This window comes from Conger conger, chromosome 10 (assembly GCF_963514075.1).
Source record: "Conger conger chromosome 10, fConCon1.1, whole genome shotgun sequence".
NCBI classification, from domain to species: Eukaryota; Metazoa; Chordata; class Actinopteri; order Anguilliformes; family Congridae; genus Conger; species Conger conger.
In genome coordinates, this window is record NC_083769.1 from 43,491,032 (window position 1) to 43,515,131 (window position 24,100).

General features: G+C 46.7%; 2 protein-coding genes across 8 annotated transcripts in view; one reads left to right on the top strand and one right to left on the bottom strand.

Moving 5' to 3' along the window:
- The first annotated feature begins 225 nt into the window (after nt 1-225).
- si:ch73-70k4.1 (uncharacterized) lies at nt 226-11,226 on the top strand. Its single transcript, XM_061258559.1, has 4 exons — nt 226-592; nt 1,394-1,544; nt 2,111-2,775; nt 9,684-11,226. Exons 1-4 carry the CDS (start codon nt 432-434, stop codon nt 9,754-9,756), a joined length of 1,050 nt encoding a protein of 349 aa, XP_061114543.1. The 5' UTR covers nt 226-431; the 3' UTR covers nt 9,757-11,226.
- Nucleotides 11,227-11,399: 173 nt separating this feature from the next.
- The window catches only part of prkcz (protein kinase C, zeta), a 155,948-nt gene continuing 143,247 nt past the window's right edge, over nt 11,400-24,100 (bottom strand). For all 7 annotated transcript variants that reach the window (XM_061258551.1, XM_061258552.1, XM_061258556.1 and 4 more), the window contains 2 exons: nt 19,673-19,788; nt 11,400-13,589 (listed from right to left, as the gene is read on the bottom strand). In XM_061258551.1, the coding sequence (XP_061114535.1) occupies nt 13,502-13,589; nt 19,673-19,788 (204 nt within the window). In that variant the 3' untranslated portion in view covers nt 11,400-13,501. The remainder of the gene's footprint in view (nt 13,590-19,672; nt 19,789-24,100) is intronic.

Here is a 24,100-nt window from a genome sequence, read left to right on the forward strand (position 1 = left end):
CTTTATGAAACAACATAATTAAAAGGCATGCACAACGATGTTTTAAAGTTGATGAACACAGCTGTTTTGCATGGTGCTACTTTCATGTGTTAACGAAACGAACACATTCACGATTTCAGAGTGATTTGTGCCCGTGTATATAGCACTAAGGCTAAGGAGAGAAACTCCAGTCCATAGTCTTTGCATTTTTGGTTACTGCTCCCGTGAATCTGTGCGGGACATGACGGAAGCAGCGAAGCAGTGTTTTGGTTGCTGTAGCGGGAATTCAATGTGTGCAAGCCCAGTGCTCAGGCGGTTATTGAGCATTTTCATTAGATTAACGTTCGGGTGTGAATTCGTGAGGCAGTGTTGATGCGCTGAAATCGCCGTGTTGTTACAGGCGTGTTTTTGACCAAGCTAAATAAAGTAGCTACAGTTAACACTAGCGAATCATGTCAGAAAAGCATCTGAAACTAAAGCTTAAGCGAAAGAGAGCAGCCATTCAGGAGGACAAAAGTGAACAACATTCAAGTATCCCTGTCAAAAAAAGCGCAGGAGTACCGATTCAGTTTTCATCTTCTGAAAGTGATCTACGCTCAGAGACAACCGGAGAGTAAGCTTTAAGTTTGCTAACTGCAGCTAACAAACCATCTAACTGTGCTGCTCTCGGTACCAATGTAAAACAGGAATAACGCTACTAATACTAGTGCTAGTATTACCCAGTTCAGTGGCATATCTTGGCTAGAAGTCTAGTTAGCTATGCACAATCCAATGTATTTAGCTAACCCGACGACGAGCTAACTTAGTTTCCAAGAATTTGGGACAGCAGCCTAAGACAGGTACTAGCTAACGTTAGCTACCTGTCAACCGTCCAATTAGCACTAGCAAGGCGACTTTGTCGCTTGCGGTTCGGGCGGTCAGTTGAAGCCACAGTAAAAAATGGGATTTCTAGTTATAACGAGCAATCCTGCATAATCAATTCAAATCAGAAATACCCTTCACCGTCACATAGTGTTTGATATTCGAATGACGATTCAAAATATGTAGCTAGCAAGAAAATATTACGTTTGAGGTCCCAATATTTCGTATTCCCCAGGGTTTAAAAAACGGGGAAATATAGGCGATATGAGGTGGAGTGACGTTAGTGTGGAATGATTGAATCCTGTAGTGGAAGCTGGCAAACCAGAGTGACATATTTACCCTCATTAAATTTGCATTCCATACACTGGAAGAACCCCGAATAGCAAGCTAAACCAAGCACTCGGTGCATAGCAGAACAGTTGCCCATTCCAGAATTTCTATGGCTCAACCATCAATTACCATCTAATTGAGCACTGATGTGCCCTCTCCTTAAATGTACGTTAATGATATTCCTGACAATGATCAGCGTGTGCATGTGTGTTTGTGTTTACAGTCCATATGACAGCAAACCTGGGGTGTGGTGGGACAGGCCGGACCTCCAAGCTGTGGAAAAGCTTTGGGCAGTGACTCTGAAGTCTGCCATCCCCAATCTAGGGCACGGTGTCTGGGAGACGGTGCCTGACCTCCCTCTGGCCTCTCCGGTGGTACGTTACTTCCCTCCCCCTCCCCGTCAGTCTGAAGATAGATTTATTTATTTATTTATTTATTTATTTATTTATTTATTTGGAGGAAGAGTTAAAAGACAGCGTGGAGTTTTGCGCCTGCATGTTGTGTCCCCGCGGTCTGTGTTTATGCGTAGGAGTGGCAGTTCTGGGCCATGCACGGCGGATGAACCGATCACTTTGACAGGTAGCTGATGTAGGCTCGCGTCGGTTAAATTATTTATTCCACGGGGCATTCTGAGAAGGGCGTCGCTCCGCTCCGCTCCGCTCCGCTCCTCCGCAACCATCCCGCGGCGGGCTAATGCGACAGGGCTTGAGTCCAGGCACGATGAAATCATCGCCACCACAATGACAGTCTTAAAACATCCTGTTCTTTCTTTTTGCTTTTTTTTTTTTCCCCTTTAAATGCTTGAGACATAACAGAGCCTCAGGTTCTGTAAATGGCTGGCTCTTTCTGTGCCAGAGTAAGAAAAAAAAGCATGAGTGCATTGTCTGTGTAAATGCACTGCAATAAGATGTAGTCTCTCCTTTTCTCTCTCCCTGTTTAGACATGTTCTGCAGAAGAACCAAATCGGTGGAAGTGGTGCAGTTTAGGGGAAGAAGTAGGCCCTCTTCCCTCTCCTCCCAAACCACCTGTCAGCTCCTCTGCCAACCTGGACGGCCGTGGGCCTAACCACAAGGTCCGCCCCGTCAATACAAGTCCGGTTTCTGAGAGCACGGAGACTCCACCGGACCTCGGCCTACAAAATGGCCGTCTGAGTTCTGTCCCCGCTCAGGAGGAGGCAGGAGAGGGGACGAGTGTCCGAAATCCAGAACCCCCCGTCCGTCAGCCAGCGAACGTGACGGGACGGCAGCCTCAAAACCCTTTCTCCTTGAGGAAGGTCCTCATGGGCGGGACAGGGCGCGGGGAGCGGGACGAATGGTCGCCCTCCTCCGGTGATGGAGGGCATGAGGGGAATCGGACAGCAGGGAGAGCCTTGTTGGAGGGAGCCCGGGGAGGGGGTGCGGAGGGAGCTGTGATCAAACGGAGGCTCCCTGCACACGCGGCGGCTGGGTCTGACAGCAGCGCCCCAGAGCAGCAGCACAGGACCGTCAGACCCCCTGTGGGGCAGGGGGACGTGTCTGGGACCCCTCAAAACCGTCGGAATTCAGCTGGAGGAGCTGCAGCCGCCATGGAGACCTGCCCCATGTGTCTCCTGCCCTTCCCCTCTGGGTGAGGACTCCTGCAGCGTCACGTCTCCCTCTCCCCCTCCCCCTCTGCCCCCTCTTCCTCTCCCTCTCCCTCTCCCCCTCTCCCTCTGCCCCTCCTCTCTCTCTCTCCCCCTCCCCCTCTCTCCCCCTCTCTCTCCCTCTCTCTCCCTCTCTCTCCCTCTCCTTTTCTCCCCCTCTGCTTCTCTCATCCCCTCTCCCTTTGTCCTGCTTTCTCTCCCTCTTACTTTCTTCCCATCTCCCTCTTATTCTCTCCCTTTCTCTCCATCTCTCACCCCGTCTCTTTCACTCTTTCCCTTTCTCCTCTCTCTCCCTTTCTATCCATCTTTCTCCCCCCCCGTCTCCTTCTTGTTCCCCTCTCACCTTTTCAGTCTCTTTCTCCCTGTTCCTCTCTCCATCTCCTCTCAGTCTTTCTATCCCCTCTTTTTTCCCTTCCTCCCCTTCTCTCTTCCCCTCTCGGCTCTCCACTCATAGTCAGCGGCTTTTCTCCCGATGCGAGGCGCTGGTCTGGATGAGCCGCAGATCGCGGCTCTGAAGCGGCAGCAACAGCAGCAGCAGCGGTGGTGGTGGTGGTAGGAGCGGATCGCTGCTCTGGGCTGATGTATTATGAATAAGCTTCCGCTGTCATCGCACGCAGCTGGCGAGAACCCGGACACGTTCGTGAATTTTTATGACAAGAAGAAAAGTCGATACGGCCCCGACCGCTCTCCCGTTTTCTGAAAGGAGCGTCGCCGTCTCGCGGAGTTAGGCGGCGGTTTGGTGCGAGGGGTTTGAGCGGTGACAGGTGATGTTACCAGCTCGTCCCACCAGCAGACTGATATTGTACATAATTAGCCTGGGGATGGTAATGAAGGTCCACTCGCGTAAGGTATGCACAGTGCACGGTAAATAATTCAACAGTCAAATTCTTGAAACAGTACCACACACCGAAACCACAGGCTTCAGTACTGTGAGGACGCTAACAAGAATAATAAAATAAAAAAAGTGCATTACACCACCTTCCCTGTCAATCTCCAACACTGCGAAAAAATGTCTGTCAAGCATTTTATAGTCTTGTAATAAGACTCAAGATTTATTTTTCTCTCATAGAAAATATTGTACTGTTTGTTTGACAAGTGACAATTTTCTTATCCCATTGGCAAATCTCAGTCTAAACTCTCTCACCTCATAGGCAGGAATTTTGTCTTATTTTGCACTAAAGTAATATAAGACTAATATACTTCTTGAGATTTACTTACCTTTTGGTTTTTGCAGTGGATTTGAACCTTGAAATTGTAACAATAGAATCTCTTTAACATTAGAATTACATCAGATTTAAACACAAACTGCATTTCAGGAGAAATGAAATGTGATCAGGAAAACCCAAAGCTGGGCTCATGCCAGAAACTGAACAAACGTGGCAGAGAGTTAAGTAGGAATAAATACAACAGACAAATTATTTTCCAATCTAGCGCCCAGTTGGCAAAAAGATTCACAAGCTGAATTGCATATTTAGTTATGCTGGCTGTGGAGCTAATATTGGCAGAGCTGTACACTGATCTGTAAGTAACATAGCAGCATTATTTACCTCTGCAAGGCTTCACTGGTTTGGCCTGTGAAGCCTAATGATGTGTGCGATTTATTTTTGGTGTGCTGGCCTACAAAATCAATGTTACCTGGTCACCCGCATAAAAACACCTAATTTTAACCACTAATTGCATTCATTCTCCTAACCCTCTGATTTTAACTTTAATAATGTTTTTCAGGGACACGGTTTGTTTATCTGCTACTGTATTTGAAAGGAATAGCTACCTGGCAGGGTAGAAAAGGTTGATTTCAGTATCGGGGCTGTTGCATTAGGTGTTGCATTTCATGTGTCATATACCTAGACCAGCTCTATGGAGGTTATTGCTGACCTTTTTTTTAATGTATGTACGGTTTTGGCTCTGCTCTTTCACCCGTCTCTGAAAAGATTGGAGGATTGTCTCCTGCTTAGTCTAATCAACTGTACGGCATAAGAGCATCTGCCAAATGCCATTAATGTAATGTAATGTAATGGTTGATATTGCCCAGTTGATTAAGCTCTTGCTGTATCTCCATATTTGTTGATAGTCTGGAGGTTCAGGAGAAGATAGTGATTTTGTTAAAATGAAGAGCCTGATTATTAAAGCTGTGATTATTAATCATAGGGCGTTTCAACTTGGCATGAGAGGGATCCAAGTTTGAGGGAGATTTTCACAAAGCTGGATTTGGTTGGGTGAGAAGGCATAGAGCCACAGTCGTGTCGTGGTTAAGGTGCATGACTTGGACCCGCTGGTTCAATCCCCGGTGTAGCCACAACAAAATCTGCACGGCTGTTGGGTCCAATTTCTTCCTTTCCAGGGGAAATTGGCTCCTGCTGAATCTAATCAACTGTAAGTCGCTTTGGATAAAAGCGTCAGCTACATAACATGTCATTTAAAGTAATATACGTCTAACTTTGGTTTAAGCTTTAAAGGGGTTAATGCACCTACACAGTCACACAGGTTCTGTTGATTTTCGGGGCTGGTGGAGGTGGGGGGGGGGGGGGTTAGGGGGGGATGGGGGGAGCAGCGGTTCTGAGTAACTCTCCACACAGCCTGTCCTTCCTGGGGGACGTGAGCTGACCAGGTTTACTTTGAGAACCGGTACAAGAGAGACGGCTCAATCAATGGCAGTCTCTCGAGCACTATCGATTTTCTTTTTCACCATCAAAGACACTGGAGTAGTTCAACTCGTCTGATCTGATCCGTATTGCTGACAGACGTTCAGTAAACCCCACGTCACAGTGTTAAAAACGTCGCGGTCTCTTGCTTTGTATGCTACATGCACGCGCGCACGCTCTCCGTGAACTCAGTGATTAGGCTACTCTCTAACAGAGAGCTCTATTCTGGTTGGCAGTGGACATCAAACGTAGCCGTTTGAAGAGGAATACCGCTGGAAAATGAAAAATTGCCATGCCACTCCTTTCCCCTTCGCAGATGTTCATATGGTGGATCGCACCGGAGCCCGGTTTCACAGAACGGGAGTGCCACGGTCCAGTGTGCATGTGTTTGGACAGTTGGTTCAGTTTCTGTTCTTTTGGCTCTGTTGGCCCAGCACTTTAGATTTGAAATTAAACTCTGAATGTTAGGTTCAAGTGCAGACTGTCCCCTTTAATTTGCGGGTATTTACATCCATATTGGGTAAAGGGTGTAGGAATCACATCCGTTTTTATAGAGTTTAACGTATTTCAGAGGACCAAAAGTAATTGGATTTTTGGCTTCTCGGCTGCTTCTGAATAGTCAGGGGTATTCAGTCGCTTCCTTAGTGCAGGTATAAGAAAGCTTTCAGTGCCTAGCCTTGAGTCTAGGCTTTTGGTTGTCTTTGGAGTGTGTTATTTGGCCCAGAGTTGTGACACTAAGGAAAGCCATTATGAGGCTGAGAAAAACACAGTGAGACAAACAGTAGGTGACTTAGCTGCAGGTCAGCTCAGCCTGACGGCTCGGAGCCAGCTCCTGTAAAAGACAAGGTATCCATACAGGTCCTGTGAAACAACAGTGCTCGGTGCCCCGGTCCCCATCGTATGGCACGGCTGGTAGTTTGAAGTTTGAAGTTTCCTGTATAGAAAACTAACACATATCCCTGCTTTAATATACAGGACAGGAGCCCTGCTTTCCGCAGTTTTCCTGCTATTGCAGCACTGAAACGGCACTAACCAAAGGAAAGGCATTTGCATTTCTTTCTCCAACATCAGCTAATAAGCTGATGTTGTCTGCACTTACTGCACACAGTAAAATTATACCACAGAATTGTGCATGGGGAGTTACAAAATTCAGTGAATTTGGGTAAGAGATATAGAGGTTTGGAGGGTTTTTTTAAAAGCATAAACTTACAGATTGAATGAGAACAGTTCCGTGTTCTGCAGTATCGAATTGTAGCGCAGTTATACTCTGAACCGTTCGGTACAGTGTCAGGAAACAGAATTGCCTCTCGCTCGAAGGTGGTGGATGTGGCTAAGGGCGGGTGGGGGGCTTAAGCCAAATTAGATTTGCAGTGTGTTTTCCTGCGTCGTTGAGCAATGTTCCATGCTGGTAGTCGAATTCTCAGAGGCCAAAAAAAAGGATAAGAAATCTTAGACGGGGGGCGGGGAACAGTTTATAGAGACTGAAACGGGTCAAGAAGTCACGGCGTTGACCGGGAGCGAGCCGGCTGAGGTGGTGGGCACAGCCGCCGTGGCGGTCAGGACAAGGCGCGCTTTGTGCCAGACGGGGCGTGGAGCTGGCGGCGGCCGCAGGCCCCGCCGAGCGCCCCGTTTCCAGCCAGCACAGTGTACCTTGGCCCTGCAACACGGCTCTCTGGAGCGAGCTCTGGCGCTCGCTCCGCTCCACAATGGCTTCCCTTGTGCTCGGGGAGGGAAGAGGGAGAACGCCAGCCAGGGGGCGGCCGGGGGGGCCGGGGGGGGGGCATCTCTTCCTCAGAAACGAGAAACGAGCGCTCACTGTTAAAACTCATCCAGCTGTCTGGATGTAGGGGGGGGGGGAGTTGAGGTGGTTCTTGGAAAGTACAGATTGAAAAATCTGATGTAGCTTCTCCCCCCCTATCCCCTATCCCCCATCCCCATCCCAAACCCCCTCCACCGACCCACTAGTGTTGGTGCAGTGCGTCCTCCTCTTGCAGGCCTCCTGCCTGGGCTTTGCCCTCCGGCGGAACGAGTGGGTGAGACTCAGCGGGACTCTGAAAACGCGATTAGCAGACTGTGTAAAAAAAAAAAAAAAAAAAAAAAATGCACAGGAGCCCAGCCGTGCTGCGGGACAGCCGAGCCCCCCCTCCTGCCCGCGCGGGCGCGCGTTTAACAGGGCAGCGGCGCAGTCAGACCGCCGGGGCTCCGCGCGGCCTGGGCGTCTGAGCCAGCGTCTCATTAGGATTCAGCCTGACGCTGCCGTCACAGGGATCACGCTACGCGGTGGACTGCAGAACGGCAGACTCTGGGCCGGCAGGGCAGCAAATAAAATATACGTTACTATGGTGACACGGCTCTGTAATTGTCCTGTAATACTGGCGGTTTCCAACACGGATAGGAAAAGGAGGATCGTGTTTGCTGTAGCTCTATCTATGTTGGGGGGGGGGGGGAGAATGCGGAAAGAATTATATTTCGTTTTCCATTACCATTTCGTGTTGTCTTGTTGCGTTGCGTCAGATCCGGTTTAGAATTCCGTTGAGTCTTAACAGTGAAAAATTACATTAAAACTTCAACGCCAAGCGCTGTCTGCTGTAGCCATAGATAGAGTTATTTGCTGTCCTAATCACATTTTACCGCTTTGCTCTCATCCACTATATTGACATACGGTTTGCCAGAGTTAAAATCTTTTCCATTTTGTCACTGGGTTTGGCTGTGGTTCACTACCTAGTCTAAAATGAGCAGTCTAATGTGCAGGTTTACAATAGCTAATGTCAGTTAGCAAAATACTTTTTAAACATGTAAATTGTTGAACAATGCTACTAACTATCACAGACAAACAGTTACCCAAAACACCTAGTGCCAATTTGGTACTATGCCGGATGTTTTACAACAGGACATTTCCAACAACATCAGAAAAGTCCTATTGTAGTATCCAGCAGAGAACTGAATCCGTGCTTTGGTACACCCAAGGTACCCAAGGCTTTCTGATGCTCTGCACAAACCATTCTTTTGTAGTTTGCCAGCTACAGTGGCTACGTATTGTCACTTCATGTCAAACTATTCAAATTGTATAATAGTTTGCGAAGTCAAGTGGTTATGTGCATCCGCTGGGTAGCCTTAGCCCTGATACAGGACCCTTTGGGAGTCTGGTCATATAGACAATACCTCTTACCACTTCAATACCTCAATACTTCAAACAATACCTGATACTGGCTTCACCTGGAAAGCTGAGTTCTAGCTGGTTCCAGCTAACATGATCCAACCGACAGGTAAAGTTAGCTTACCTAGCTAGCCAAAGTAAACTACCTAACTTCACCCATTACACAGATAATGTTAGCAAATCATTAGCATTTTATTCTTCCAAGAACTAGCCACCAAACTGAGTAACCTTATCAATAGTTGCAAACTACTTCCTTCGGTGGCTAAATTTGTTGAAGGTAACTAAGTTAATTGGCTGGTAAATAGAACAACCAGGTGAGTGTTGAAGTTGACCTACCTGTCCAGCAGAAATGTGAGCTCCAGGTCTGTCTTCAACTCCACCCTCTCCTGAAGCTCTCGCCATCTTCCGAATTGTGCTCCAATGTTTATTCTCATTATATTTTCTTCTTTTTGACCTTACATTGTCCACCATTGATGAAAGGCTCTCTTTCTCAATGCATCTAGCTATGTGTACTGTTATGTGAATGCTTGAGTTCAATCTCATTGATTGGTTCACAGCGTGAACTGGCCTATTCTCTGGTTCATGTTGTAAACCACTTTGTTTTGTAGATAGAAATGCGGGCTGAAACCCTGAGTATTGTGCTGGATTTCTCGCATACTCTCACTTCTATGGTTGCTACCAATTAAGCATGACCGTTCCCCTGATATCCTTCTTAAAAAAATGACCTACTGCACTACCTTAACTCAAAACAATGTCCTTACAATGTTAGTAAACTTATTTGTACGGCAGAGCAGGTTTCTTCAAGTGCTGTTAGGAGTGGGGTACCCTGATGAAGACCCTGGTGAATGTGAACATTGTGCATCCCATTTGTGTGTAAAAACAAGTGTCTTATACAAGAGAACAAAGCTAGTATGCAAATTGCACTTCTGTTTTTGTTCATGCCTTTTGTTTGGGCCTTCGGTCACCCTGCACGTGACAGGGCTTATTGAATGTGCCATCTACCTCCCATGTTGTTGTGTAATGAATATGACATACCCTCATGGTTTCTCTTTGCACGGTCTGTTTTTAAAATGTCTGTATATTCATTTCCCAGGTTCACCCAGATGGAGTGCGACAGCCACCTGGCCAAATGCTTGTCTGAGATGAGCGAGGATATCACGTGGTGATGCCTGCCCTGTCTCCCGTTGGCTTTCTGAAACCGAACCCCCCGCGCACCACACTGCAGTCCAAGATCATAAGTTCAGTTTGTGCAGATCAGTATTTTTGCATGGGTTGCGCTAAGAGGACATCTCCCCTTCCTGCCTTCACGTTAACCCTTTGGTGACCCTTTTTTTTGTTGTCAGTTATTTAATTTACCTTGAAATGCAGGGGTGCACAACTCCGTTCCCGGAGGGCCGGTCTGCGTGCTGGGTTTTTGTTCCAACCAATTATAATTTCATCTTCATTTTCTGACTCTCTAAATATTACACTGGTTCACTCCTGTACTGGATCACAGTAAAATCTTTAGGACACACCTGCTGCTGATGCAAATAACCAAGATGCAGTATGATTGAGCTAATCAAATAATTAGGAGCAGAAGTCGCCTCAAAATCCTGAAACGGTTCTGCCCTTGCTGCGCACACCCCTGCTTTAACGAAATGCCCCAGCAAAAATGCAATAAACACCAGCGGCCGTGGACCCCTTGGACAGAGATGTAAACTGTATGAGGCAGCTGCATGAGGCACTGCTCACGGCTCTGCTGCAGCACACAGTGAACACGGACACTCTGATCAGTGTTCGTTCTGATCGCACGTGACGTACAGTAATATGCCAGCCAGGACACGGGCTAGAATATCGATTTATGGAAAAATTAAATAACACATCTCCTTTATCAAAAGACAGCAATGTTTCAATTTTAATTTCTAATGTGCAAGATGATTGAGTTATAGTAAGCATTAGAATATCCACTTCTCTGTACAATTTCGCATAAAGAAGTCAAAGAAAATACCACACACCCAGAAATCAATGAACAGAATGTACAAATTAAGTACAATGAACATGTTTCCTGGTTTACAGTCATTACCTAGGATTTTCCTTAAGACTATAATCTTTAAGACCAAACAATGCCACACCATACTTCCCAAACTCTCAATCCCATTGAAGATTTGATTTTTCTGTACACACTGAATTATATCTTTTAATTTATAAAACAAATGCTTCAAATATAAAATTTTCCCCTCTAGCACATTGATAGAACATAATTTGCTTTGGGCTCAACACAAGAAGAATGCAGAGAAGATACAATAGCTTGCAACGGTTGCAGTATTTGGCAATGACCAGTAATGTGTTTGACGCCTTTTTAAAAAATAAAGATCACTCTTGAACTTGCATCTACTGACCTCAGACAGTATCTTGGGCTTATTGCAGTTGTGACTCTTTGAGAAGACTGCAGAAGGACTGATCTCCACAGCGCAGATATTCGCCGCTGAAGGTTACACACAGGCCAGTTCAGTTCACAGACAACCCAGGGATAGGTTTTCTTCATAATTACAGATATTTACATTAACGCATGGAGTGCAGCCAAGCTTGTCATACCACCGGATAAGAGGTAACAACCACACTTTAAGCAACAATCAGATTTAAAATGCATACTTCTAGTGTCCTGTGCTCTTCTTAAGAGGAGCTCTTATTTCCGTATAGCCCAGCAATACTAAATGGTCAGCTGTGGAATAGAGCTGTTGTAATATATTATTTTCTTCTTTTTATTTTATTTTATTGAAACCTACAACAGAACGTTCAACAAGATATAACCAGCAAGTTAAAAGGCTCCTGAAATGGAGACTGGCTCCTCCCCCCCAGTGGATGCGGTTAATCGAGGCAATTAAAACGCAGTGGTGTAATCTGCGGCTAGTCTCCATCCGCGCCGTGCATATCCGTTGCCTTCTCCTTTGTTGTTCCTCCGTCGCGTAGCCCTGGCAGCTAATTGACTCTGTTTTACTGGGGGAAGATATAATTAATCCAATTGCACTTCTTATCCTATTAATATAGGTCAGATTTAATCAATTAATTTGCATTGAAGTTTATCTTCATTCCTTTCTTCAAGAATGCGAAACCAAGACGAATTCAACCTTCAAAAGTTAGGCTCGTTTTTTTTTTTTTTTTCACAATTGAGATGTCACAATATTTCTGTATTTTGACAAATCACATCAGTAGACTCGTTTAATCTGTTGTGTGCCTGTTATGTGTGAGTGGTTGTGTATGTACTGTCCATACAGTACCGTATGTTGTGAGTGCACGTTTGTATTGTCTGTGTGTGTGTGGTTAGGAAGTAATCCCCTGGCAGGTGTTCATCTGTACAGAACCTCTTCTGAATTTTTGGTGTGACAAGAATTCTTGTGGATGAACTAAGTAGAGATACTGTCTCCCCAAGGCGATGTCAGCGATCGACTGTCCGTTCACTGTGTTCAGCGTGAGAAAGAGAATGGTGTAGGAATTGTAGCTAGTGTAATTCCCCCATGATGTGCAATGTCTCGCCTGAATTGCACTGTTGTCAACTGAGAAGAACCACAAATCAGAGCAGTTTTGTTTTAAAAACACGATAAGCCTCCTGATACTGGCATCCACACATGTTTGTACAAAGGAGTTGTGCATTTACCAAACATGTATTATATGATTAGGTACACCCTCAAAGAAAATAAATATCTACATACTTTATAGTTACTTAAATTATTAATTATATTATTTGTTAAGTCATGTTGCAGACACTGTTATCCAGGTGTAATGTACATCATATTCTCCGTCCTCTACGAACGACAAGCCTGCATATTCTTTTTTTTTTGTTCATTTAATTTTTTTTTTTTTTACTTTATATTTGGAAAAAGATCGGATCAATGACACTTCTGATTGAATTGTGATTGGCTGCCATGGTCAACCATGTGTTCTTTTAAAAAAAAAAGAAAAGAAAAAAAAGCGAGGATTCAGATGGAGAGACTGGCTACTGGTGAGGCTTCCAAGCTGTTGTGTAAAGTCTATACCAGCTATCCTTTATGGAGAGAGCCAACCACTTCATCATTTCATAACCTAAATCTGGAATATGGTGGAAAATACATATTAGATTTTAAGAGGCACTTCTTAAAAAAAGAAAAAACTTCTACAAAAAAAACAACAACTGCCAGTTAAATGCAACTCCTTTTTGGGTGAAGGACAGCAATTTGCCCAAAAAACCTGAAACAAACAAAGTGGTCATAAATAAAACGTGCCATTTTGCATCATTAAAAGGCATCATCAATTTGGATTTGCTAACTACATTATAATACACGCTGCTGTTTTCTTTCCCTCCGGCATTGTACATTCTTCTTTTTCGCTTGGAGGAGGGGCCTCCAACAAGATGGCTAGTGTCTTTTAAAAAAACAAAAAACAAACAAGAAAACAGACGAAATCAAAGAAAAAAAGTGCACATGACTTCCAGTTCTGGAGCAGAACTATCATATTTACCCAGGGATGAGAGACACTGTTATCAGTCCATTGAGGGTGCAGGCACAGAATGAATGAACGTTTTCTTCAGGTATAAAGCCAGGAGCACGGACACCCACACCGAGGGTTAAAAACACGAAGTAAGAGTGGTTAGTGGAAGACTACCACCCACCGACCTTGGGCTGCTGTTGTTGTTGTTGTTGTAAAATGTATCATTTGTTAATACCTCTTCCACGGAGTGCCCCCAGAAATAACGTAATGGGTATCCATCAGAAAGGCCTTGCCCCACCTCCTCAACCTGGCATGCAAGCAGTTTAGGAGTTTTTTTCTCTTTTTTTTTTTCTCTCTCTCTTCCATTCTTCCAGTTTTCTCCTTCCTCTCCACAAAAAGTCAGCGAGAATTCGTTCAGCCGAGATGGTTCTGCAGAAGTGCAGGTTTAAAAGGAGACGGGCCACTCACTCATACAGACTCTTCTGTGGACACCAGCATGGGGTTAATGTATTCAAATCCTTCAAACTCCGATTGGTCTATTCTCTTAATGGCGTCCCTGTGGGGAGAGAGACAATGGCGTCAGGTCATTTAGGAGTGTGGGCAGAAAGGCTGCCCCTGTTGGACAGTCTGCTGTGGACAAAAGGGGAGACCTCTGCCCATTAGAGCTTCCATCAGCTTTGTGCATTGGACGATTTTTGCTTCATTTATGTTAAAGACAAATGGTTTTGATTTGAATGGGAAGAATGTGAATTTAGGCACCGCGGTAGGCTAATCTAGTAGTGCGCAAATCTATAGTGAAATAATGAGTTTCGATTCTGTAAATTTTCACTAAAATCTAAATGTCCAGAACGCAAGAAAGAAAACAACACATTTCCTAATCTGTCAATTGTAGAAGCACTGCCTTGGAGAAACAATTTCTACTTAGCCAGTGGTAAATCATCTGTAAATGAACCAAATAACACAACCCATTTCAAGTGGCTACTTAAAAATAAACACAGTGAAGCAGAGTCTCCAAAAACAACAAGCTGTTCCCCGTTTCCCACAGTCCTGTGAGGGGCAGCCTGCCGAAAAACAGCCTCCTGTTTGGAGAGTACAGGCCCCTGTGGGTTCCCCCGGTGTTGGACAACAACCCAACACCTCTCCTACCCAACCCCATGCCTCTATACCCAACATTTCTCCTACTCAACACCATAGCCCTACCCAACCCGTCTCCTACCCAACCCCATGCCTCTACCCAACACATCTCCTACCCAACCCCATGCCTCTACCCAACCCCTCTCCTACCCAACCCCATGCCTCTACCCAACCCCTCTCCTACCCAACCCCATGCCTCTACCCAACACCTCTCCTACCCAACCCTATGGCATTAAGGGCCATCTCTGACTCTTACCCATGAACAGGCACTGCACCTCACCACCTCACATTTGCCGAAATGGGACAAACCCCTCTAATTACTGCCACCACACTGCCAAGTGGATTTATTTCACAGCAAAGCGTTGTGCAACAGACGTTTAAAAATATCCCGGTATGGAGTAAAAGAGAGTGACCGAATGGAACCATAATTGTGGGAAAGTTGTGCAAACATACAGGGAAGGGATAACGGCCCTAAACATGAGACAGAGAGGGAGAGAGAGAAGAGGAAACTTCAGTCGCTGACCAAAACAAACAAAGTTCCCTGAAGCACAAATGTTTTTTCAGTATTGATTTGCAAGTGTTACCAGATGCGAGCTGCTCCTCTGGTTTGGGCTGGGGGCTGGGGTGGTGGGGGTTGGAGGAGAACGCACTTCTCTGCACCGGTAACGTCCGGTGCGAACCATGACTTCACCAGATTCCTGGAAGTGTTTTTTTGGGGGTTCTTTTTGGTTCTTGCCCTCTGTAATCTGATAACGTATCTTGGCCGTGCATGGCCCCTGCTGGACGAGGCCTTGCCATGTTATCTCACCGCAGGGCTGCTGGCAGAGGGTGACCAGGAGACCCTGGGACGGAGGCTCCAGGAAGGCAGCCCCCTCTGCCCTGTTGTTAACGTTGGCAGGCTCTCTCTGGCCTTCCTAACCAGGGCCACAGGATGACCAGATGTCTGGCAGGACCGGAGGCTCGCCCCGGAGGTAGAGGGGATGGGGGTACCGAGACAGCGGCAACACAAGAGGTGGACGAGGGTACCTACGTGACCCCAAAATCAAGCTCACTCACCCCTTCTGTGCAGGTATATTTAACTGAGAACCTGTCGGCAGGCGGGGCAGTCGGTGGCAGTGGCTCCTTAGCGGCCAAAAGGTTCACACAATGGCAGGACGGCCCCGGCTGCCCACTCTCTCTCTGGGAGCGAGGCTTAATTGTTTCCTTGCTCTTGTTTTTTTGAAGCCTACAATTTGAGACGGATGAAGTCATGTCTCTGGCAGGAACAAATTTCATCCTTTCTCCCTTCGAGTTCTCGGGCACAAGAGACGTGAGAGGAAGGGACTTTAATGCCTGAGACTAAATCTCCCAACAAGCAAGGGTTTTCTCTTTTTTATTTTATTTTTTTAAACTTTTTTTTTCCCATTCCTTTCTTCACCCGCCAAATCTGTCAAACAAAAGGGGGTTTACATCACCTCCTCCCCCACTGCTCAGAAGAGTGGGATGCCAACCTTTTACTGAGGAGCGAGGAGTCTCCCTTTGAAGTGCCGGGCTGCCATGTCTTTTGAAGCCAGCCTGAAATCTCCTATCGAACTTCAAACCTGCCAAGCCGGTGACGGTGGAAAACCGCCACCTGACGCCACATCATCTCATAAAAGACACTTCTGAAAATTCACGCGGCGTACCTGCCTCCATGAGGCTTTCCATCATAATTATTCATTAGCTAGGTTAAGTAGTTTTTCAAGGTCATTGCATTATTTATGCTAAAAAAAAAAAGAGTAACACACGACTGGGTGTCTGTGTACTGGAATCCTCTTCTGCAGTGCGACACCATTTTAATTTTTCAGCTTGCAAATAAAATGGCCGCACACCAGTCATTTATAAGGTTTTTTTTTTTTTTCCATGAAATCTAAATTCTGAAGTTGCAATCACATTTGTGTTATCTCCCTTCTCATTAATTAAACCTCTGTTATTGCACAGGGGTGTGAGAAATCCCTGACACACCGTCAATAAAAAAAATCATTGACATGTATATGCCCAAGAATATTTCTTGGCACCGTACCCAGCGTACGTCATGGATGGCACACATCACCCGATGCCAGGGAGTAAATCCCTGCTTGTTTGTGAAGTCATTGACTCCAGGCTACGGGCAGAACCGGTAGGGCCAGAGCCACCTCTGTTGTGGTGCCAAATCTTTCAGAGCCAATTCAACGCACCAAATTTCGCAAAAATTAACAAACGTGAGAACCCCCAAAGAGAGTGGAACGGGCGGCGAAGGACGGTTGGAACTGAATAACAAAGTCATTGAGGAGAGCGAAGGTGGCCCCATACACTAGCCCCTCGAGATTCTTTTGTACCTCAGAACTTAAAAAGACTTGCCGCCCCAAAACTCTGTGAACTGAGGCATATTTGATGAAAGTCTTGAGAGAGCGAGAGAAGAAGAGGGATTGAAAGAGAGGGAAAGATAGATAGATGAGGTTGAAAAAGAAGGAGGGAGGAGTGTAAATTGGCCTGAATTCAGCGAGGGAAATTGCATGTCAATCTTCATCTTCCACTCGCTTATACATTATTGAGAAACCACAAACTGGGTACAGTAGGTGCTTCTTGCACTAAAAGTACTCTGCATTTTTAAAAGGCTCCGGATGTGTAAGTAGCAGGTTGGAAAATATACGACGAGTTCCATTACTCAAGTTACAAACAGCCTCCCCCCCCCCCCCCATTTATTTTAAACACTTGGTATATTCCAGTCAAATGTCTACTGATAAAGATACCATTGCCACAGTGCCTAGCTGTTCATAGAAAAAGGCAGATTATTATCAATTTATATGCCATATACATTAAAGAACTATTAGGCCTACCATTCAGACAAGCTTTCACTGACAGATATATAGTCTAATTGATCTGTTTTCTAAGAGGAACAGTGTGACTGCTATTTTCAGAAAATTCACGTTAAAATAAGAACCTTTTCAAATTTGTCAAATAAAAAAGGACATTCGAATTAGGAGCCATTAGGAATGGTGACATGGCTTCAAAAAGTGCTGGGGTCAGAAGTTCAAGATGCCCACAGACCCAATTTTTAAAGGTTAGCATGAAAAACAACATGATAAGTGTTGACATCGCTGACACAACCCATAACACGCACCAAGTGCAGACATGTGAAGAAATATTTTGTCTTTGTCTTTGTAAAAACAGCACAGTTTCTCCCATTCACAGCCAGGAGCCATATTTGATGCAAACTGGGCTGTAGCTCAACAGAGAGGTCAGAATAGTAGTGAAATGCCTCCATGTGCACTCGCCCTCTCCCTCTCTCTCTCTCTCTCTCTCTCTCTCTCTCTCTCTCCCTCTCTCCCTCCCTCTTTCCCTCCCTCCCTCCCTCCCTCCCTCTTTCCCTCCCTCCCTCTCCCTCCCTCCCTCCCTCTCCCACACTCTCACTCTCACAACAAGAGATGCTTCTGCGGAAAGCTTGATATACTCATTGGCAGGGGATTTCAAAACCAGTCCCGAATACACAGACTGGCCCACAAGCCCTACAAAAGTTGCATTACGATCTCACTTATAAAGAGCTGGCAGGGCACCCCTTCATGCATCCTTAACTGTCAAAAACACATTTAACTGTCGAGCACGGGCGCATGCTGTCAATCCTTACCCATAAGAGACATGGGGGGGGAAAGAGTATCTTAAAAGCAATGGGCACTAAATTCTCAAAAGATGCCTCCTGCCTTCTGAATCAACCATTGATTTAATGACTCCATATCCCATCATGCCCCTCTATTTGCTTAGCAACAAAGAATAAGTGCTTTCTTATTCCCTGCAATCTGGAATGAATCCCTTCACATTGTAGCATGTTACACCTTTTTTTTTGCCCTTTTATGCATTTTATGGATGCAGTTTATATATCGAGGGGTAGTTTTGGAGCGTGAGGAGATACAACATTATTGCTTCATACTGGGAAATTATTAAGAATCCACAATCTGAAAGAGCTGTGCTTAACAGTTACTCCTGGGGGTATGTTTTCTGAAAGCGTATGATAGAAATTTATTTGTTTATTTATTTATTTATTTTTATGTGTATATTTTAAATTTGATTCGCAATATCAGTCACGCAACAGTCAATATCAGAATTATTTTGCTGATTTATGTGCCATACTGACCTGAAATACTTCAAACTCACCTTGGGATACATAATATGAGCCATTGGTCAATCTCACCGTGAACGAACACACGTCAGAACAAACTCATTCATTTAACCCCATACTTTATAAGGAGGAAGTATGCTTTGCATAATACTCTAGCTGTTTTATGCAATGGAACTCGTGAAGGCTGTGACAGTAACCAATATCATATTCTGTTGGCCAGTGTGATGTGATTCATGTACTGTACGCTATGGACTCTAATAACTAGGATTATGAGCTATTTAATCAAGATGTAACCGCTTAAATTCACCCACAGTAGTTCTGAATTTATCTGAAAGATTTATCAGACAGAACGTGCTGAGAACGAGTTCAGAATTAGGAAATTATAAAAAGGTTGAAATTGATTACTTTTACCGCGGTGCGCGGGATATTTAGTACAGTCATCCAGTAATGTGCTGGTTGTGTGGCGCACATGATTATGTCCAATTTAAAACTATTTTTAACACATTTGGCACACTCTACATTATATCATCATGTGTTCAGAGATGACTGCTTTTCATGTCACTCAGCACAGCCGTCTGGATGGAAATTACCTTTCAGGGCAGGAAATCAAATTCCATTTTCTTTTCAGGCAAAAACGACATTTTAAGATTGTGGAAAGTATGACCTGACCAATCTGTGACTGTGTATTGGGCTCCTTTTGTGAAATGACATTTCAGGGAACACGCTGCAGCCTCCATTATGAGGCCCTGTAAATGCTACTACTCTCCATAATAGCTATTCTAGCATTCACACGGCTCCCAGGAAACAGCAAGGGACATTATAGCCTTTCGTATTGGTCCAGTATCTCTTCTGTCAAAAAGTTCACAAATTAAGACTTTATATATATATATATATATATAACAAAAGCATCTGCATTTATATAGCGCCTTTATCCAAAGCAAAGGGTACAACTCATGCTTCTCATTCACCCATTCACACACCAACGGTGATTGGCTGCCATGCTAGGCACCAACCAGTTCATCAGGAGCAATTGTGGGTTAGGGGTCTCGCACACACCCAAGGCGGGATCGAACCGGCACCCCTCCGACTGCCAGGCGACGGCTCTTACCTCCTGAGCCAATGTCGCCCCTATAGACAGAACTTGTACATGACTGGGACCTGGAAGGTTGGCGGTTCAAGCCCTGGTGTAGATCACGATAAGATCCGCACAGCTGCTGGGCCCTTGAGCAAGGCCTTTGACCCCCACATTGCTCCGGGGGGGGGATTGCGCCCAGCTTAGTCTAATCAACTGTAAGTTGCTTTGGATAAAAGCATCAGCTAAATAACTAATGTAATGTAAATGTAATGTAAATGTAAATGCATTTGCAGAGGGTCATGTCAGCAGGGCTTACTCATCATCCGGCGTTAGCTGCACTGGTTCGTTGGTAAACTGAGTGTCGAAGTTGTCCAGGCCGTAGTCATCGGTCATCTGCGGCTTGAACGGTGGAGTCACCTGTTTCTTCTCCAGCTGAAGACGAGAGAGACGACACACATCACCACCCATCCTTCCTGTTATTCTGTTCATATTTATTAACTCCATTACACTCCGCCCCGTTGCTTGCAACCGTTCCCCACACAACAAACTGCATCACGTGACACTGGAGAGAGAAAGAGAGAAAGAAACACTGAAATAAAGCTCACTAGTGACAACTGGTAACCAGCAAGGATCTATGGAATCCTGCCTTAAATGGATATTTAACTTTGCTATAAGTTTTGTGGAGCCCACGCTATTGTATTTGCATAGCGTTAAGTGACGGAGGATTAATTTTATCTGATAAACTGTCCACTAATTAAGTGCTGCTGCATTACAGACAGAACAACAAGGGGGGAGAGTGAGTAAGGGAGAGAGTGTGAGTGAGAGAGAGAGAGAGAGAGTGAATGAATTGGTATAGCGGGAAATGCTGGCTCTAAATGGGCTGAAGTGGCACTTAGAGAAAGGCAAGAGCATTTGCAGAGAGGTAGGAGAAAGGGGGAGAGGTGGAGGTGGAGGAGGAACAGTGAGTGAGTGTGTGAGAGAAGGGAGGGGTGTAGGGTGTAGGTGGGTACGTGTGCATCATCCTAACGGCGTGATTCAGTGGAAAGCATTGGCGTATTCCCGGATCACCTGGGGATTGGCACCGTTCTGCGCCCATTTCTCCGGATCGCGTTATTGCGGGGGATCGGCTCATCTGAGCAACAGGCCCGGATGAAATTCCACTAACACGGAGGAACTTCAGCTCCATGCTGTTGTTTACACGGTCAGCTAATGGGGCATATTCCTTTTTTGCTGAATTATTTATGGGATTTGTTTTCTCTGCAAATGCGGATGGTGCGAAAGATGAACAAGACCAGCATCTGCACACTGCACACCTCCCCGGTCACGTGACCGCTCCCTGGAGCCCTGCTAATTATGAATGAGAAAATTTACACACATGTTTCGTGAGTTTTGAATCCGTCGCGAACGTGGAAGCCTGCATATAAACAAACAAGCGCACGGAGCCGATAATGTGAGAATAGTATTTCCACAGCGTGGAGTACAGGGGAACCGTGTCGCAAAGACGGCTAGGCGATACAGAAGTGTTATGACGATAGCATTTACCGCGGACACTTTTCTGGTCTAGGCTCTGTGAAATGCCCGTGTGGATTTGGAATTTTATAATGATGCTAATTATGAAGTGAGAACAGCTCCCACTTGTGTAAATGACTCATTAAGCTGACCACATTTAGTATCCTACACAGAGAATGCATGGTGGTAGTGAAGACACCGTATTTATCTCTGGCAGAAGTGAAATGAGAGGACGGGTGCTGTAAAAGAGACGGTAGCTCGAAAACACAAATGCAGGTTATGTCTGTCTTTCAGCTTCTATTCAATTTTCCTGCCGTTCAACTTTGATTCATGTCAACAATTTTTCCTTTTCTTTTTCTGAAATAGGATTTACTGATCCGTAATAAGAACCTATCCGTCATTTTCAGTGTTCATTTCATGATTTGAAATCAAACGCCAGAGTTGCTGGGACTGCTGCTAATTGCTGTTCCCCGTTATTTGGCCGAGTGCGTCATACGTGCGTCGCACACTGTGCTCTGAATCCCAAACACACCTGATGGAGCCACACTGGCTAGCCCTCGCAGTGCTGAATGCAGACTCTAGCATTAGCCTCACCATGCAGACCCTGATGCAGACTGTAGCATTAGCCTCACCGTGCAGACCCTGATGCAGACTGTAGCATTAGCCTCACTGTGCAGACCCTGATGCAGACTGTAGCATTAGCCTCACTGTGCAGACCCTGATGCAGACTGTAGCATTAGCCTCACCGTGCAGACCCTGATGCAGACTGTAGCATTAGCCTCACCGTGCAGACCCTGATGCAGACTGTAGCATTAGCCTCACCGTGCAGAGCCTGATGCAGACTGTAGCATTAGCCTCACTGTGCAGACCCTGATGCAGACTGTAGCATTAGCCTCACTGTGCAGACCCTGATGCAGACTGTAGCATTAGCCTCACTGTGCAGACCCTGATGCAGACTGTAGTATTACCGGTGCGAGTGCAGAATTTGCAGATGGTTTGTAGACAATGCGCAGTGTGCAGTGTGCAGATGATGGACAGTCAGTGTGCAGTGCACAGACACTGTGCAGATGATGTACAGGCAGTGTGCAGATGATGTACAGTCAGTGTGCAGTGCACAGGCAGTGTGCAGATGATGTAGAGTCAGTGTGCAGATGATGTGCAGTCAGTGTGCAGTGCGCATACAGTGTGCAGTGCACAGACAGTGTGCAGATGATGTACAGTCAGTGTGCAGTGCTGGCTGATCCTCTCAGCTGCAGGTCCAGACGCTGCACACTGGGGTGTAGAGACGCGTTTATGGTAATAAGCTGCAGACACGGACGGCTCCTGGGGCTTTGCTGCTTCCCTTTGCAAAAAGAAAAGTGGAGAAGAGCCCAGGGGCCTGTGGGAAGTTTGGGCGTAAAATGGCTGAGCGCAGCACAGGGCCGTGAGATTGCCCTGCTCTGCGTCTGGAGGGGGGGCGCGTGCAGTTTGGGAGGCGGATGACGCAGTTCACCACCACAGCTCACCTGTGGGGAGGGCATGATGGTGCCTGCAGCGTTCTAACAGGAGACCAATTACACCAAATCAGCCCTGTCTCCTCACGTCAGCGCTCCTGGGGGGCCCCCGTCTCCTGGGAGACCCCTGCCCTGTCCCGTCTCCCGCGGCAACACCGACAGCCTCTGCTCGCACCCCCCCCCCCCCCCCCCGTATCTCCTCAGAACCGGAGGAGTGGGGCGGTCATGTGACTGCTGCCGCAATGAATTAATATTCAATAATCTCCAGCCATCTGTCTGAGGGGGGAGGGCCAGCGCTGACAGGGGGGGAGAAAGGGAGCCAGCCTGGCCCCGGATCCAAAAAACTCCCCGCAGAAGGCACATATCTGGGGGTGGGGCACAACCAGCACCAACCCCTCTCCTATCCCACAATCCTTCACTCACGGGAGGCTCTCTCTCCACAGCGGCGCTGGCGAGTGGAGAGCGTGTTACGTGTACGTTTCGGAGAGAAGCAGACGGCGCCCTGTCGCCCACAGCCCCCTCTCCACAGCCCGGCCCTCAGCTCCACGCCTGGGCTGACGCAACGCTTGTGAAGAACCACGGAAAGTGCGGGCGGCGGTAGTCGTGGCGGCGTGGGGGCGATGGTGGCGTTTCACGCAAGAGCGGCATCGAGGACGGATGGTTTGGGAAGGGGGGGTTTGGGAAGGGGGGTGGGGGAAGGAGGGTTTGGGACGGAGGGTTTGGGAAGGAGGGTTTGGGACGGAGGGTTTGGGAAGGGGGGTTTGGGAAGGGGGGTTTGGGAAGGGGGGTGGGGGAAGGAGGGTTTGGGACGGAGGGTTTGGGAAGGGGGGTTTGGGACGGAGGGTTTGGGACGGAGGGTTTGGGAAGGGGGGTTTGGGAAGGGGGGTTTGGGACGGAGGGTTTGGGAAGGGGGGTTTGGGATGGAGGGTTTGGGACGGAGCGTTTGGGACGGAGGGTTTGGGAAGGGGGGTGGGGGAAGGGGGGTTTGGGACGGAGGGTTTGGGAAGGGGGGTTTGGGAAGGGGGGTTTGGGATGGAGGGTTTGGGAAGGAGGGTTTGGGACGGAGGGTTTGGGAAGGGGGGTGGGGGTACATACAGCTGCCGTTTGGTATGGAGGCCACTGGCTCGCCGATGATCAAAACTCGTCCAAGGGGATAAAAAGAACGGAACAGAACAAAAAAAACTAAAATAAAAAATAAAAAAAGCCCACAATACCTCCTCCGGATGTCAGGCGGATGAAAGGGGCTGCTGATTCATTTTCAGGTCGTTACTTTAGTTTGGGAGAGGAGAACAGAAGAGAGGGCCCGGGCGCTTTTCATGAGAGAGTGAGTAAGCAGGAGCTGGCTGGGGGCACTTCCTGTCAGGTTCTCCAGCAGCGCTGAATGCAGCCAGCCTCCCGCCCGTCACACAGCCAGGCCAGGAAGAGGAGCACACGAGAGCAGCCTTTGCAGCTGCAATCGCTCCTTTTATCACACTGAGGAAATGCCATATTTCATACCTTTTCACGCTGCCGTTTTTCAATGCAGTCAATGCGTTTCAGTCAATTCGACGTATGCAAGTTTTTCCTAATTGCACCTCTATACGCTATTTTCCGTAGGTGCCATCAGGTTCAGCGTTCCCACCACATACACGGTAACTTGAGTGTCGAATGCGGAAATTAACCTCCCAAAAACCAAAGAAGAAGACGACTGCGGGAGAAAAGAGCTGGTGGTGGGGAGCGTGATACACAAGAGGCTGGTTGTG

Coding starts and splice junctions, on each gene's coding strand:
- si:ch73-70k4.1 (XM_061258559.1), top strand. CDS start 432: ATGTCAGAAAAGCATCTGAAACTAAAGCTTAAGCGAAAGAGAGCAGCC. Junction 1,545..2,110: donor TCCCTCTGGCCTCTCCGGTG/GTACGTTACTTC, acceptor CTCCCTGTTTAG/ACATGTTCTGCAGAAGAACC. Junction 2,776..9,683: donor CTCCTGCCCTTCCCCTCTGG/GTGAGGACTCCT, acceptor TTCATTTCCCAG/GTTCACCCAGATGGAGTGCG.